A 16,299-nucleotide genomic window follows, 5' to 3' on the forward strand; every position below is an offset into this window, starting at 1 on the left:
CAGGGGTTAGGGAACCAGGGACCACCACCCTGACTAAATTATCAATCTGGGGACCATTGTTGTGTTGGGTGGGGAATGGGCTAAGATTATTTCATTAGTAACACATCTCACTGTTTCTCAACCTATAGTCCACGGTCTATACTCCATGGTATAATGGTATAATCCATGGTATAATTACATCTGCAGGTGGTCCATGGTGAAATGTTTTGAAATGAATAAAATACCTTTGTTAAATGTATTTAAGTTTAAATAAGCTTGACATTATTTGTGTAGTACGCGCAACAAATTATATCAAGCCCTTATCAGTAATTATGTAACTGAAATATGTGGCCCTGAGCTCCAAAAAGATAGAGAACCACTGATCTATTCTTATCTCACGATTAACCTAATTCCAGAATTTCCGTTCTCTTACTTATCAAACCTTCCATATTAAACATTGTATGATTGTATGAGCATCGAGCACACACATGCGATTTATATTCCCTAATAATGATGACTCAACCAGGCAATCTGGTACACTTCCCTTCTTGAGATTCGAACTCCATTTTTCTGTGGAATGTACTGTATTCACCTCCAACTTCCAGTGAATTAGGACATTGACTCGTGACCCGTCATCATAGGTCACCAGGTTATTTAGTTTCTCAACTAGTGGGAAAAAAATAAATAAATAAAAGACAGTCTTCACTTTTCACGGACCAACAGTTGAAAACCCCTGTTCTAAAATATTGTACTTTTCAGTAATTTATCTATCTAAGGTTATGATGTTGACCCAATTCCCTGTCAGGGATTGATGATGTTCAGTTTATAGCTAAAAATGACTCAGTGGTTTATCCTGAGGATGTGCACAGAGGATTTTACAGTGCACTATTATCCAATGTACCAGTGATCCATCTTAAGGCGCTGAACAACGAATGTGCCGCGACCGCCACACACCCATGTGATGTCATGAGCGGCAGGTGCTTTATATCCATTTGCTGGGGCACCATTAAAACCTTGACTCATCATAAAAAAGGAGGGAGGAGGGGAGATAAGCGGAGGAAACAAGTGGTGTGGGGGACACAAGATTAGTCAGTTTTTCCATGAGCCCAGGGCTGGCTGGCAGATAGAAAAACAAGTGTGGATGTCACACTGAGCCATATGAGACAGTCAGGGTTGACATACGCTGCCGTAGGTGATTTAGAACCTGTGATAAGAACATAAATTCTGCTATTTGTTTCCAATGTGCCAAATTCATCAATGTGTGTGTGTGTGTGTGTGTGTGTGTGTGTGTGTGTGTGTGTGTGTGTGTGTGTGTGTGTGTGTGTGTGTGTGTGTGTGTGTGTGTGTGTGTGTGTGTGTGTGTGTGTGTGTGTGTGTGTGTGTGTGTGTGTGTGTGTGTGTGTGTGTGTGTGTGTGTGTGCGTGTGCGTGCGTGCGTGTGCATGTGCGTGCTGACCCTTGATTCTCATGGCTCCAAATCAGCCTCAGTGACGTGTGTGAGGAAGAGGCAGGTCTGGGACCGTAGTAAACGATGTGATCTGGACACATCACCAATCATCCAGCTCTGGGTTGGCAGGGCTGCGGTTACGGCATGTTTTGAGTGAGACACAGGGAATGCACCGGGGGCAGGGGCTGCGATATACTCGTGGCAGTTCTTGTTTCTGGGGGTCCAGTTTAAGGCTGAAAAGTCATCCTCCCACTCTAAACCTGCAGGAAACCAAACACAAATAGTAACAACTTGTCAACAGATGGTTGATAACTGGATTGTACAAGATGTTATTTCATGTAACTGTAGATTGTATATTAATCAATAATATAATGCCAATTGTAAGTAAAAACTCTGATATCCTTTAGCAATCTGTGTGTCATACTGTATATGGCAACATTTCTTATGTAAAGAATAATGTCATGGTACAACCGTCTAAGTAGAGATCTGGTATGTCATAGGGATAGCTGCATGGTAGAGAACATTCATCAGGAGACTGTTTATGTAGATCTGAAGAGCGGCTATGCAGCTCCATGGTGGGCCTTTCCTAAGAAGAAATGCACCTAGTTAGTTTGCTCCTCAACCATGGCTAAGTTTGACCGATACACACAGGAACCGGGGACAAAGTCTGACCAGACGCACGGATAAATCGTATTATTCCCCACGGGTGTGTAGCGTTAGTCGGACGTCCAAATAATCCTAATTACTAAGTCTTAACCGGCCACGTATGTCGGACTAACGGGACGTCGGACTAACGCATGCCCCCCATTCCCCACCAGTGATTACTGTCTAAAAAGCAGAGGCATTATTAGCGTCGCCCACTGGAGTCCATTACCTGATCAAATAAGAAGACAGTGACATCATCGACAAAGGACACACTCTTTCTCTTGAATGCCTTTGTGTCCCCTCCTCTCGTTGATTCAAATGGAACACTGTGCCTACGTTGAGGTTTCAGAAGGCCTTTAGGTTTGCGTGTTCTGATGATGTCTGTGGTGGCGGTGTCCCGCTGTTCTTTACCAGACCCGTCCACGTTGAGGTTGTTGCACCCATGGGGAGTAGATTGTCTTAAATCACTAGATTCATCACTGTGGTAACAAAGAATCCCATTTGTCAGTGTGTCATGCTCCAGGGAATAAATGTCTCCAAATAGTTTTGATGACGCACTGTGATCCCTACTATAAAGAACTATGAGTGCCATAGGGTGATTTGTTGTAACCATATTAGATTGGGTTGCTGCCCTTAGATCTTCATTGATCCATCTGAACAGGTCACAGTTCGTTTGTCCCAGTCTTCTTGTCCAAGTTGCCTTTTTCAGGCTCCAACGGACAAAGGTATTTGTAAAAGAGGCAAAAGAAATTATGGTTGGGTGGTACATAGTTTGCTCCACAAGACAATCATGTTGACCGGGCACAATGTAGGGGAATGGTGGTTGCAAAAAGGTTGGTTGCGGTTGGCAGGTATTCGTCCATGACCCAGGGGTGGTGGTCTGTCTTCGATCCAGGATACACAGGTACATGAGAGGGTAGGGCTCCTTGTCAGCTTTGGTCCGCTGAACTGAAGAGATCCACACCTTGAGTTCTTCATCCCTGTAGGAGGGATTAGGGAATGTAAAAATAGAAAAGAAAGTGTGACTATTAAAACACATGTTCACACAGTATAATCTATGTAAACTAAAGCGCTTTCGATAAAAGCGCTATATAAATGTACCATTTACCATGATGTCTAATTTGTGATGTTCGGGAGTGGGGGGGGGGCTTGTTCTCCCACTTGGGTTTGCTTTTCTATTTTTCTCTGTGGGGTATTTTTATGGATCACACCGGATTTGTCTGCTACTGCACACACACACACACACACACACACACACACACACACACACACACACACACACACACACAGATGTGCGCACACATACAGTACACAAACATACATTATTTTCTATTGGCCACTTACTGGTGAGCCTGAATAAATATGAAAGCCCCTCCGTCCTGGCAGGCATAGACGCAATAGGAAACTTTTAGCGCTCTGCAGTATCCTAGCAACCGCTGAACGAGTGACTCAGGAAAGGAAGAGAGGAGCTGACTCACAGGCAGTGTGACGTACACACACACCTACCCCCTTTCCCCTCCTCGCGAGTGCGTGCGTGCGCACGCACACACACACACACACACATACACACATCATGCAAAAACAGATTGAAGGAGCTTTTTGTCACATAATGTACACAAATATAAACACAGTAAAATCTTGGGTGTTAATCTCACTTAATTTACTCTCTCTGATTCGGAAATGACATTGGAAATGCGTGCACACACCCACACCCACACCCCAACAGGGCTCTAATCCATCTCCATTATCAACCAGATTAACGTCAGACTGGGTAACAGGTGCATAGGCTGAGGCCCCCCTCCTATGACAAACCATACACACTGTAAAAATCCACTGTCAATTTAACTCTGAAATGGACCCCTAAAGGAACACACAGAGATTTGACTGTGTACAGAGTAGACCCCCTCCTCACAGCCTTTGCGCAAATAGATATAATATTCCTTACAATCCCCCAAAATAAATAAACAATCACATCACAAGTAACAGACAATACACATCTCTGCAGTAGACAGTCAATTCTTCAGTGTTAGACTTAAGGGTCCAAATGTACTCAAACTATGCATGCACGATACCTGAGCGTATCGTGACCCCCCCCAGCCCCCCCCCCCCCGACATCCCTGACCCCCCATACTTTTTCCTGCCGTGACGGTTCCTCCTGTCACCACCGAAGCCACGCCCCCTTTTTAACGGCCAATAATTCTGGAATCCGTCCAACGTGATGACCAGGCTGGCTCTGCCCCTGAGGCATTTCAGCTCTGTTAAAACAAACACACCATAGCAAACACAACATAAAACATGACGTCTACTATCCTGTTGTGGTGTTGTTGCCACGTCTTGTCCCTCCGTCACCGTGTCAAATGTCGTGACGTCGGCCCATGTCTGTGAGTGTCCTTACCTTCTGTCCTGTGAGCCCCATTCATGCCACATGTGTTCTGTCCGCGACACACCGTTGGTGGAGGGAACGCTGGCAATGCGGTGATGGGGCGATGCTGCTGAAGGAGCGACAGGACGTATAGGTATACTGTATGCGGAGAAAAGAGGGAGTGTGGGGGAGTTGGAACTTGCAGAGGGAGAGAGAGAGAGAGCAGAGAGGAGAGCTTAGATGGGATAGAGAGACTAAAATATGAAATTAAAAGAGAAAGGGGAAACGGAGGCAGCAGTTCTGCAGAGGCAAAGCTAGGGAGGGAGGGAGGGAGGGACAGGGGGCGAAGAGGAGAGAGCAAAAAGGAGGGAGAGTGGTGGAGAAAGGATGTATGTGAGGATGGAGGAGGGATGAAGGGCGCTCGCATAGACTGCAGAACCCCCCCTCCTCCCACTGAACGGTTTGACCTCTGCAGCAGAGCAGTGAGGAAGAGCAGAGGGGGAGGGAGAGGGAGAGAGATCAATGCAGTATCTACCCTTATGTAAAACTGGATCTGGACGACGGGCAGGCTAACGTCACTAGAGACAGTAATATCCTTAGCCCTAAAGGACCCGTCTGTTACACAGAGCACAGAACACTCAGGATTCTGCTGCATCTTGTTAATATAGTACACAGTGACAGAGCACAAGACTGCAATGAGGGACTGTACATTATCTACTGTGTCGCTCACTCAAACCACTAAGCCACAATACATATATGCATCTATGATTTTGGAAACCTCTGGGGTTACGTCCTCACTCCTCAGACTCCTCTCTGGTAAGTTAAGAGAAGTTGAAATGACAGATGAGTGAGTTTGTGGGTGGTGGCTATTAGGCAGCTCTTTGAGTCAGAGGACATGGGTTCGAGTGTAGACATTGTGAGCCTGGACATCTCTCCTCTCTCTCTCTCTCTGTCTTTGGTTTCCTGTCTCCCTGCATCTGAAATAAAGTATAACATACAATATATCTTTAAAAAAATAAAAGGAAGATGAGGAGTGACTTATTTATGGGCCCTGATTAGGGACTCTAGTGAGTGGGCATCAGAGACATCTGGTGGCAATGAGTGGAACCACAGTGACATTTGAAAATGACATGACAATCATAATACCTAAATGGCCAGCATGGTGAGCAACCAGAGCTCAACCCAACTGAACAACTGTGGAAGATTTAGGATTGATGTATTAGTCAGTGCTTCCCACTACCATCATCAAAACACTAAATGAGGGAATATCTTTTGTTAGAATGGTGTTCCATAGAGTTTGAAACTATGCCAAGGCCATGGCGGATTCTACTAGAGTTGTTTGCAATTTCTTTGAAATCACAAAGAAAAACTTAAAAGGAATATAAAAAATAGCAAAACGGAAACAAGCAAAAAAAGAAACTAAACATAAACATATTCAAAATCAGATCTGTGCTTGCGCAAGAGAGAGAGAGACAGAGAGGAAGGGGGGGGGGGGGGGGGGGGGGAGAGAGACAGGTTGACAGAACCTATTTATCCCACGCAATAACCTAAGCAATGCTGGGTTCCCGAACCTCAACAAGCTGATTATTGTCAGCTTGTAGTATACTGTATATATTTTGCATCCTATATACATACACTTTAACATGTGCACCGTTATCCATATAGATATGGATATTCAATTATAAAAACAAAACCTAAACTAAACTAAACCTTATGGAAAGGAAGTTCCAGTCGTTATTGCCCTCCCCCTGGCAACAAAATCACTGATGCTGGAGTTCTGCTTCATACACTCAGACAGCGTCAGGATATTGTTCCCAGGAAGAAACAATGTTATGTTACCATTCAGTCCATCTCTGGCTTCAAAAGTGGGAGAGAAAAAAGGAGAAAGAAGGGAAAAGATGGAGAAAAGAAGTGGAGGAAGAGGCGAAGAGATGGACAGATGGTGCATCCATTCCTGAGGACGAGGGTAATTGCATTTCCCCCCTCGCTTCCCTTCAACGCCTCAATTTTGTTGAAATATTTACCTTCCTGTTTAATGTTGCTGATCGCTGTTTCTCTTCATTTCCCACAACATTCTCTGCCTGCCCTTTCACCTTAGATCCCCCTCTCCTCTTCCCAATCATTTATCACGTCATCTAACCCTGCACTCAGGGAATCTTATCAGGTCAGGCAAGACACAGGCACACAGTACTCTGTACACCGCTTGGAGAGTCGTTTTCCACTGACCTTAACATTACTTAGGAACACACATTATGTAACACACAGTATAGCCGCTGAGTTGTAAGCTGAAAATAAATCTGAGGCTGTTACGTTCAATTACACATTTGGGTTGTGATCGATGAGGCTAGTCTGGTGTCTCCTCATTTGATATCTCAACAACCTCTATATCCAACCGCGGGATACAGAATGCGTGAGCCTGCTTTGGTTTCACCTCATTTGACTTGGACACTTGGTTGGTAGCTGAAACAGCCATGTCAAACAAGTTGCGCCTCTTTTTCACAAGGGAGCGTTACACTCACACATGCATTTTCAGTTGATTCTTCTAACTGGAGCAGGGCAGTACTTTCCACGTTGGTGCCATGTTGCTATACGCGGCCTCTACTGTGGGATGGTAATCTCAGATTCCCGACACTCAACAAACCGGTCGTCAAGACAGCCAATCATCTGTCCAAGCCAATCATCTGTCCAAGCCAGTCAACCAATCAATGTGCTGTGAGCTTTTACAGCACATGTGAGGCCGGTCAGCCAGTTAGCAAGCACCCAGGCAAGTGGGGCAACATGCAGTCCTCGTGTCTCCAACCTATACTTACGATGACAACCTAGACAAATCCATCAGTTCCATAGATAGAACATTGCAACATGCAGAGAAACTTGTACTTGTATAGAAAGTAGAAACCCAATGCGAACATATCTGTGGAGAGAGAGGCAGTGTGAAAAATAAATAAAGAGAGAAATATACGGTGCAATGTGCAAGAGAAAAAGAGACAGAGTGAAGACAGTGAGGAGAGAGAGAGAGAGAGAAGAACAAGTCAAGCAGAAGTGACGGACTACTTATTTTTTTTATTAATTAGGTTTGGCTAGCGGTTCCACATTGCTCCAATTGAGTTGTAACGCCCACACCGCCATGCCAAAAGAACGGCTGAACTATCCTTTTACACTGCAATCATCATATGCAGCTGGCAGACAAGCAAGTGACACCAACAATCTGTGAGAGGAGGGGTAATTGGAGAGCAGTGGGGATTATTCTGAGCATGCCAAACACACAGACACCCCAGAGCTAGGCAGCAACACATGGAGGCCCTGTGGTGGGGCACTGCATCACCCTGGGTATTATATGTGTGTGTGTGTGTGTGTGTGTGTGTGTGTGTGTGTGTGTGTGTGTGTGTGTGTGTGTGTGTGTGTGTGTGTGTGTGTGTGTGTGTGTGTGTGTGCGCGTGCGCGTGCGCGTGTGCGTGTGCGTGCGTGTGTGTGCGTGCGTGCGTGCGTGCGCGAGCGTGTGAGAGAGAGAAAAAGAAACAAGAAAGCTTGTTTAGTGTCCACTTAGCTGCCTCAGTGCAACCTCGCTCATGCTATAATAGAAGTGGACATTGGAGCCCTGTAGTGTGCATGCTCTTATTTAGTTGTGTTTGTTGGTTTTGTGATTGGGTCACTTTTGGCGCAGCACCTGCCCTTTATTGGTTTCGGATGTGCTACTCCTATCTATCAGTATGTGTGTGAAAATGACACCGAGAACTAGTGCTGCTATCCATAGCCTTTATTTGGACAGAATGCTCATGGCTCCTGCAGGTCCTGGGGCATCCCGTTTGGATAGGAGGAGGAGCAGAGGGTGAAAGCAGACACAGTAAATTATGTCACTGTTGTGTACATATTTGTGTTGGGTGTGTAGCTCAGACAGCAATAAAAGTCGATGCCCCAGCCCGCATGTGTCGTCATCATGTGATGCGTTTCACTCCAAACAAGACGTCCACAATGTAAAAAGAGTGACAGCTACTCATAGACTAATTACTGACAATTAAAGCCAATTATCCCTTATTTATCATAAGTATCTTATACCCCCCCCCCCCACACACACACACACACACACACACACACACACACACGCGCACACACAAATGCACACTTATAATAAACACCCCACGCAGTGAGTTCCAAGACAAGGCAATGCTGAACACAGATGAACAGATAATTGATAACAGATTAATATGCTGTGCGGTAAGCCTTGCTATAAAAAACTTTTCTCTAATGGACTCTAAAAGCCTAGGCGTGAGCTTTACGTTATGAGTGTCACATTAAACCCTAATCACGAATGAATAGTCAAACTGTAGCAGATTAATGTGTCATATGATCGTATCTTTCTCACTCCGTGTAGCACGGTGGCAAGGTCACTGTAAAATCCTGAGTATTCATTTAACTAGGGTAGACATTCCCCTCATTCCCCTTTCTGAGGTGCAAAGACATTTCTCTTAGAAAAAGCTTACAGGCTCTTTAAAGTGTTTTGCTGACAGTGCCTTTAATACGATGACATAAAAATTTGATCCATCTCAAAGGGCTCGATGTGTATTCTGAACCTGTTGACAGCGGAACACCTGCCTTTCCCAAGTCCTGGCCCTGGGCCAGGAGCCCATGGTGCTGCCATAGCAGACAACATGTTCTCATGTGTCCATGCATGTGTTGTGTGTATGCATATAATAAACGTACGCGCATATTATGTGTGTGCGTGTATGACAAAAGAGGAGGCCAGAGAGAGTACAAAACAGTGAGTTTGAGAGAGAGAGACAGAGAGAGGCAGACATTAGGAAAGTGGATGGGATTGGGGTCGGGGGGCAACCAGTAAGTGGGGTTGGGCAAGTAAGCCAACCGAGGTCAGCCTATCTTTACTTATATAGTTGTGCAACAGGAGCACGGCTCCTGCTGAGGACAACTCAATGGTCCATCTATCACCGTATAGTGTGCATTTAAACTCCACCAAGGAAATAAATAACCTGTTTACATCAACACAGACACTGGGCTGGCAGAACAAGACACCAACATGTGAAAATGAACACACATACAGAAGGTGGTTATGATAATGACTGTTTACAATGTAAGCACACACACAGACACTTTATGTGGCTCCTTTGCTAAGACCTTAATCGGTGCCACACAGTTTTATACCGGTCAAGAGGTACATCCAAACATTTCGACAGGTGCTCTATCAAATGAGATAAACTGAACAGAAGGAGAAGGTCTGCACACCATCTTCAATGCTCCCAAAAAAATGTTTCGGCCTAAAAATTACAATGTTTCGGCCTATGTGACCGCTCATGGTAATAAATTATTTTGGGAGACGGTGTGCAGACCTTCTCCTTCTGTTTATTGTCTCCACCAGGCCGAAGGCATGGGGGGAGAGTATGTTTTGCACTCCGTCCGTCCGTCCGTCCGTCCGTCCGTCCGTGTGTGTGTGTGTGTGTCCGTGAGCAGCTAATCTCGGCCACCGTTAACCCGGTCCATGCCAAATTTTGCACACACACTCCCTGGATGCCAACGATGAACCTCTGCCCCAAACTTTCCAGAACGGCCTGTTATAGCGCCACCAGGAGGCCGCTTTGTGCAAAACAAGTTTTTGCACAGTACACCTACAGATTTTGTCCAAACATCACGCAAATTGGTACACAGTCTCTCTAGAGCCATTCAACGAAACCGGTCTTTCAGATTTATCAGACTCCATCCTGATTGGTTAAGATTGGCTTCCAAAGTTCACAGGAGTGCTCAGTTTCAAACAAAATGCTGCAAATCATGAACACATCGCGTGATTTCCGTGAAATTGTGCACGCACATTCCCACTAGGCCGAGGAAGAAATGCCACATGAACAATTTCAACTCAGCCTCAAGGTGGCGCTATAACTGGCCGAAACGTGTTTTTACCTCTAACTGCACGGATCTGTGGATAACTTTGTATGCCAACTCCCTAGAGGCCAAGGAAGAACCTTTGCCTGGATTTTTTTACTTTTGTTGCCCTTTTATCCAACCACCAGATGAAGGCAAGCTGCAATGTCCTACATTCCTATCCTGGTGGAGACCTGTGCCCAGAAGGGCACTTTTTCTAGTTGTCAATGGAAGCCAGTAACATGACGATGCAAAGACGCATTGATGCATGTAGCTGCTCCAAATGATACTCCCATTCGTCTTTGCGTCTGCCTGTGTGACTGTGAACGCAACAGAAGTGCTTTATCCACAGGAAGAAACATGGGTGATGCAGTGACGTCAAAGTCAAGACTGTCACAATTACTGACAGTCAATGGAAGTACATTGATATGTACGGTATGCAGAAATCCTCAGTGCTCATTTAACTCCGAGAGTGTAAAAATGAACCTTACAGATTAATTTGTGTTAACCCTTTTTACTGTATCAGTGACTCAGTTAGTATAACATTTTTACTGTGTAGCTCTGTCATTTGAAGGTGAAGTGACTTAAGTAGAGCAAATAATTGTTCTCACAAACCTCCCAGGAGAGCACATAATAATAATTGCGACTTGCTATGATTACTATGAAAACTTGCTAAACCTGTCAGTCATTCGGTCGGGTCACGCCTCCATATTATGGTTGCCAGTCCATTACGCCTTGTGACGCCTCGTGACGTCACGCCTACAATCCCTATTATACCCATATATGGAGATCCCTGATGTCATCAATATTAAGCCTATATATGGGAATGCCTCGTGACATCACGCCTCGTGAGTGACACGCTCCAAGTAAGCATCCAACGAAAGATTTTGGCTGAGCATCTCGCGCACCCTTGGCCACGTGTAAGATGTAGGCCATGCCCAGAGCATCATCTGGCTTGACTGACTGTGCCCCAGGACCCGTGTTGACTGCCTGTAGCCTGACCTTTGGCGTGGGCAATGTGGCAAGTTTTGCTCGGTTGATGCTTTCCTCAGCCTGGTGTGTGCTGAGTCTGCTGACTAGCACCAGAGTGTCCTTGAAGCTGGCCTGTTCCTGTGTGTGGAGCATGTGGTGGGATCGTTACATGAGCAAATTCCAATCCGCATGCGTGACCCCTCCTGCGAAGGCCTGTGAGAAGGGCAGTGAAGTTTTTTTTGAGTCCAGCGTGTCGTTCCACTTTCTGTAGAACGATACCCTGCTTCATACCACTGTGGTTGCCGTGACGCGACTCAGACTTGCAAATGAATCAAGTTGGTACAACACATGGATCTCCATATGCGGAGCTGACTATCATCACCTGGATCTCCATATTTGACACTGTCACGACACTGTCACTGACCTCATCAAACCCTGGATAGCCATACATGGAGAAAACTGGATCATCACCTACATCTGCATATGTATAATAATGGTAGTATTATTAAGTCTCTCCAACCATAACCTCTTACTCACTGTGTGTAATTGCAGTAATGTACCACCAGATGGCCTCACTGAGTACTTCTATAGACATGGATGTGTGATAGAAAGAAAATATTATTAAATGTTGTCATACACATTGAGACCTTAACCACTTAATCCTCATTCAACAATTTGTCCACATTTGTATTTGCACTATGTATTATGTATATACTTTTGTTGCTATTAAACTTTGCTATTAAACTTCATCCTTCTGCTGCAGGAATGTTCTGTATATCTCTGGTTGCTACTTTATTCAGCCATTTATATTCTGTAGGCTATATAGTTTTTTTGGGAGGGAGTTATTAGCTCAGTAGTGCAATTATATATACATATATCAGCTAGTCTACAAAATACTGCAATGTAGAAGTACTCTGTTACAAGTGAAAGTCCGGAATAAAATAATTACTTGAGTAAAACTAAAAAAATATTGATATCAAAATGTAAGTACCAAAAGTAAAAGTACTCATGCAGAATGTCTCATTTCAAGTTTTCAAATCTATAAAAACAACATCTGCTCAAAACAAACAAGAAACATATGTAAGACACATTAAAAGAAGAACATGGAAAGTATAGATGTGGAACCACTTGTTTGTGTGTGCCATTTCAAGGCTGGCCGATGACTGACTGCGTGCGTATGTACATGAATGCTTACCTCATCGAGGACAGTAATAAAACCATGAGAGCAGCTAAGCGAAGTGAAATGATATTTCAGCAATAACATAAAACTAACACTCGCAGGCAAGGAAAAATCTCCTGGCAATTTCAGACAGCCGAGGCCTGTGGGAGAAGTGTTGAAAAGCAAGACTATGACCTCTGACCTGCTACTACACCCGCACATACACACAGACATACACGCACACATGCACGATGAGACAGCTGGGGAACGCCTTGACCGGTTTAAAGTGTTAATGGCGGAGCAGAGTTTGTGCCCACGCTGACAGAGCTCTCACTCTCTCTCACACATACACACACATGCATGCACACACAACTATACTACGGTATGATCTGATAAGAACATGCGCAGTCTTTGCAGCTAATCTTAACTGTGATGAGGTTACATACGGGCCTGTGTGTGTCATACAGAAATGCATACGTTTATGGGTAAGCTTGTGCTATGGACCAGTGCTCCACCCACTGGGTATATTAAAGCCTCCTAAAGCTTCAGAAACAGGAGACAGGACAGACAGGCTTCTCCTGCTAATACCTTTTACACAGAGGCCTGTTGCTAAGAGATTACAGTGGTTTCCATTGAGTGTATATACGTGTATTATTCACGGGCTTAGTTTTGTTATAAGCTATGTTCTTGTATGAAGCAGGGCTAGTCATTGCATCATGCTACGGCCCACGGGTGACTATGGGGGGGGGGGGGAATGGATATGATCATTTGGGGACTCATTGAGGACCAGTGTGTTGGCATCTCCCTTTTAGCACATTGAAAAGGATCTGTCCAGCGAGCCCATAAATCCAGACTTAGCCACTCGGACTCTCCACCAACCTCACCCCAGCTCACTACTTCACACCTCCACCCCTGACCCCCATCTCTCCTATGAGAGGCCCAGGGGACTCCCTCCTCCACCCAACGACTCCTCCGACTGTCCGTCGCTGCCCAGATCCTGTCACTCTCTACCTAAAGCCGCTCGGTATTCAGGGCTCCCTGCTCCAGTTGCGTGGCACTGATGATATTTTTGTCCGAAAAATGCAATGAGTCAGGATTGCCCTTGGTAACAGTTTAAACAGATAAGAAACAGATCGACTGCATAATGCATAGTGTCTAAAGTCTAATTTAGACCCCTGCATATCAAATTCACCCTCATCAACTCCGTGAGAAGTTGACCTTGCTCAGACAGGGCTACCAGAACACATTTATGCCCATTTACCATAATATACAGATTATACAGACTACAAAGCATAGTCAGTAACCCGATAGAGAAAACATGAAACAGAAACTCAATTTGAGAAATAAGCAATCCAGTTATTTTTCATTGATTCGTTTTATTTTGATTAAGTGACAGAGTCCAATTCTGCTATTGGACTTGTTCCTCGTGTTTCACTGCATGGCTGTATCTTTAATGCTTTCATAATTTCACCCCCAATTTAACTGTTACGCCATAGTTCCTGTAACTGTTGGTCTGGGGAGGGTGTTGACAACCACGTGTCTTCTTACACTTCTTTTCACCGGACAGTGAGGAGGAGTTGCCCACCAGGAGGAGGTTATGCATGCGTACATAGGAATATGCTTTGCCTCCGAGTTGCACTCCATGCTGAACAGGTGCCCTGGCCCCTGACCAACCTTTGGAGTCACTAGTGCAGCAACAGAGATGGCCCTCCCCTGCTGGCTTCCTATCTGTGAACACGCAATTGTTTTTGTTGCAGTGCCCGGCCAAGCCGGTGGCTGAGTTGGCGGTACTTTGACCTTGTGGTCCAAAGACGAGTGACTGACTGAGCTACCCAGGCAGGGTGGAGGAATCAAACACCAGTAGCTAATGTAGTTGGCCAAATATAATCACACCTTAAAATTCCCTCTATCTTTGTGGTTCTTGCAAACACAAAAACGGAGGTCAAAAATGTTAAATGAACCTATGCTTCTCTATGACCACTTGCACACCTACTCTGACATTGTCGTGGCTGTGATGGTACATAATTATCTTCAACCAAGCCCAGTTTCATTCCTGTTTGGATGCGGTAAAACTGATTAACCAATAAAGAAATATTGCATGGTTTAACCACTTAAACCCTATGTTACCAAATGTTTGGCTAGTATGACATGTCCTAGGCCTAGGGTCCATGTGGTTAAGGCTGAAATGAGGATTTAGCTGATTATCTGACACCTGTGAGAACGTTAATTTGCCCAGCTTATAAAATAAATACCAACATAAACAGGGGACTTGCAATTAATGAGGTGTGGAAGGCAAAAAGGAAATGAGAGAAAGATAGAAAATGTGTTCAATGTCTGTTAGAAAAAGGACAACGAAAGACTGAATGTGTAAAACAGAAGCGCACGAAGAGAGAATGTACAGTAAATGCATGCAAGCAAAAAAAACTGAAGAAACTCTTTAGGAATCCTGTAGTAAGTACTTGCTAATGAGAGTGAAGGGAAGCCCAGCAGACAAACGCTTAGCAATGCTCCCCTTGGGACAGTTGTGCAACAGGTGCGCCCCAATGAGATCACTGTACAAGTGCATACAAGGGGTAGAGTGTGTGTGTACTGTACAGAATTCATGTTTGTGAGTCTGTGTGGCTGCGTGCTAGACTGTCTACTCATATGGTAGGCCTACTTGTGGAAATCATTCCCTGGTCATTGGGCAAGGGATGGTATTGTTGGGGGAAATTACTTTAAGTAATGTTTTATTACTTTGGTGTTAGTTTTGCATTACTTAAATTTATCTTATATTAAATGGAACAGAGTAGCTTAAATGAAATAGAGAATAAATACCATAATAATTGGTATAGAGCGTCGCAGTCCCGCCCCCTCGAGAGACCCGGAAAATAATTCCCCATTTTTATTTAAAAACGTTTACACCGCAGAAAAGACAACTCTTGTCGTGACAAATCATGACAATATGTTTTTTTGTTGTTTTTCTTCCTTGTAATTATTTGTATGGTCCAAAATATTGTTTGTTGTCAAAAGGTCTTTAAATAAATACTTTTTTAAATGTCTATAGGAAAATGCATTGGGAATTATTCCCTGGGCCTGGCGTCGTCATGAAAGGGGGCAGGACTGCGACGCTCTATTTTAGCAGCATACAGTATATACATTTCAATATGGCTGCGGCAGCTGTGACACCCAATCAAAATTGAATACAATTTTAATGAATATGTGTATACAGTAGACAATCTGTTATTAGTGTGTGCACGTGTTAGAAACGCTTAAATATAAATTAGAGCATTTGTTATGACATGATCATATTAAACCATTTGTAATAGGAAGGTGTTATATTACTTTGTTAGTCATTCATATATTATTACATAATGGATGGAAAACAACTGGTGATAGTCATAGTCATATTCTAGATCAGGTTCCTTGAGATTTGTGGGAAAATGTTAAGAAGCTGGTTCACACAGTTCTGCAGACATACTGCACACAATTAAGAATGCACACATGTGTGCGTGTGCAACTGTGCATGTATGGGGTTAGGTGTGCACCTTCACACATACACGTATACACACACAGAGACAAAAGACAAAATGCACCACCATGTGCATATAATGCACAGCGGATGCATGCACAATCACTGTGAGGATGCACATGCACAAGCACGTGCACACGTAGACACAATAGTGCGCACATACAGACACACACATCATTGTTCAGACTTGTGTAATTGCTGCCAAAACAGTAGAGAGGGGATTGAAATAAAAACCATTAGAGGGGTTTGAGGGATAGAAGGGGGGAGGGAGCGAGAGGCAGGGAAGGACACAGGGTGAATTTTGCTGAATGTGAGAGTGTCTCCGACAGGCCCCTTACCACCACAGCTGTTCTTGATAGA

General features: G+C 44.4%; 1 protein-coding gene across 1 annotated transcript; it reads right to left on the reverse strand.

The window, feature by feature from the left end:
- Positions 1-1,443: 1,443 nt before the first annotated feature.
- LOC310874715 (uncharacterized protein) lies at positions 1,444-14,031 on the reverse strand (the record flags this gene model as incomplete). Its single annotated transcript, XM_083787579.1, has 7 exons — positions 1,444-1,685; positions 1,897-2,011; positions 2,300-3,050; positions 4,202-4,325; positions 4,466-4,591; positions 11,206-11,407; positions 13,918-14,031. The coding sequence occupies 7 exons, from the start codon at positions 14,029-14,031 to the stop codon at positions 1,444-1,446; spliced, it is 1,674 nt and encodes a 557-aa protein (XP_083643705.1).
- Positions 14,032-16,299: the final 2,268 nt, after the last annotated feature.

Source organism: Protomyctophum parallelum (genome assembly GCF_964188405.1).
Source record: "Protomyctophum parallelum genome assembly, chromosome: 17".
Taxonomy (NCBI): Eukaryota; Metazoa; Chordata; class Actinopteri; order Myctophiformes; family Myctophidae; genus Protomyctophum; species Protomyctophum parallelum.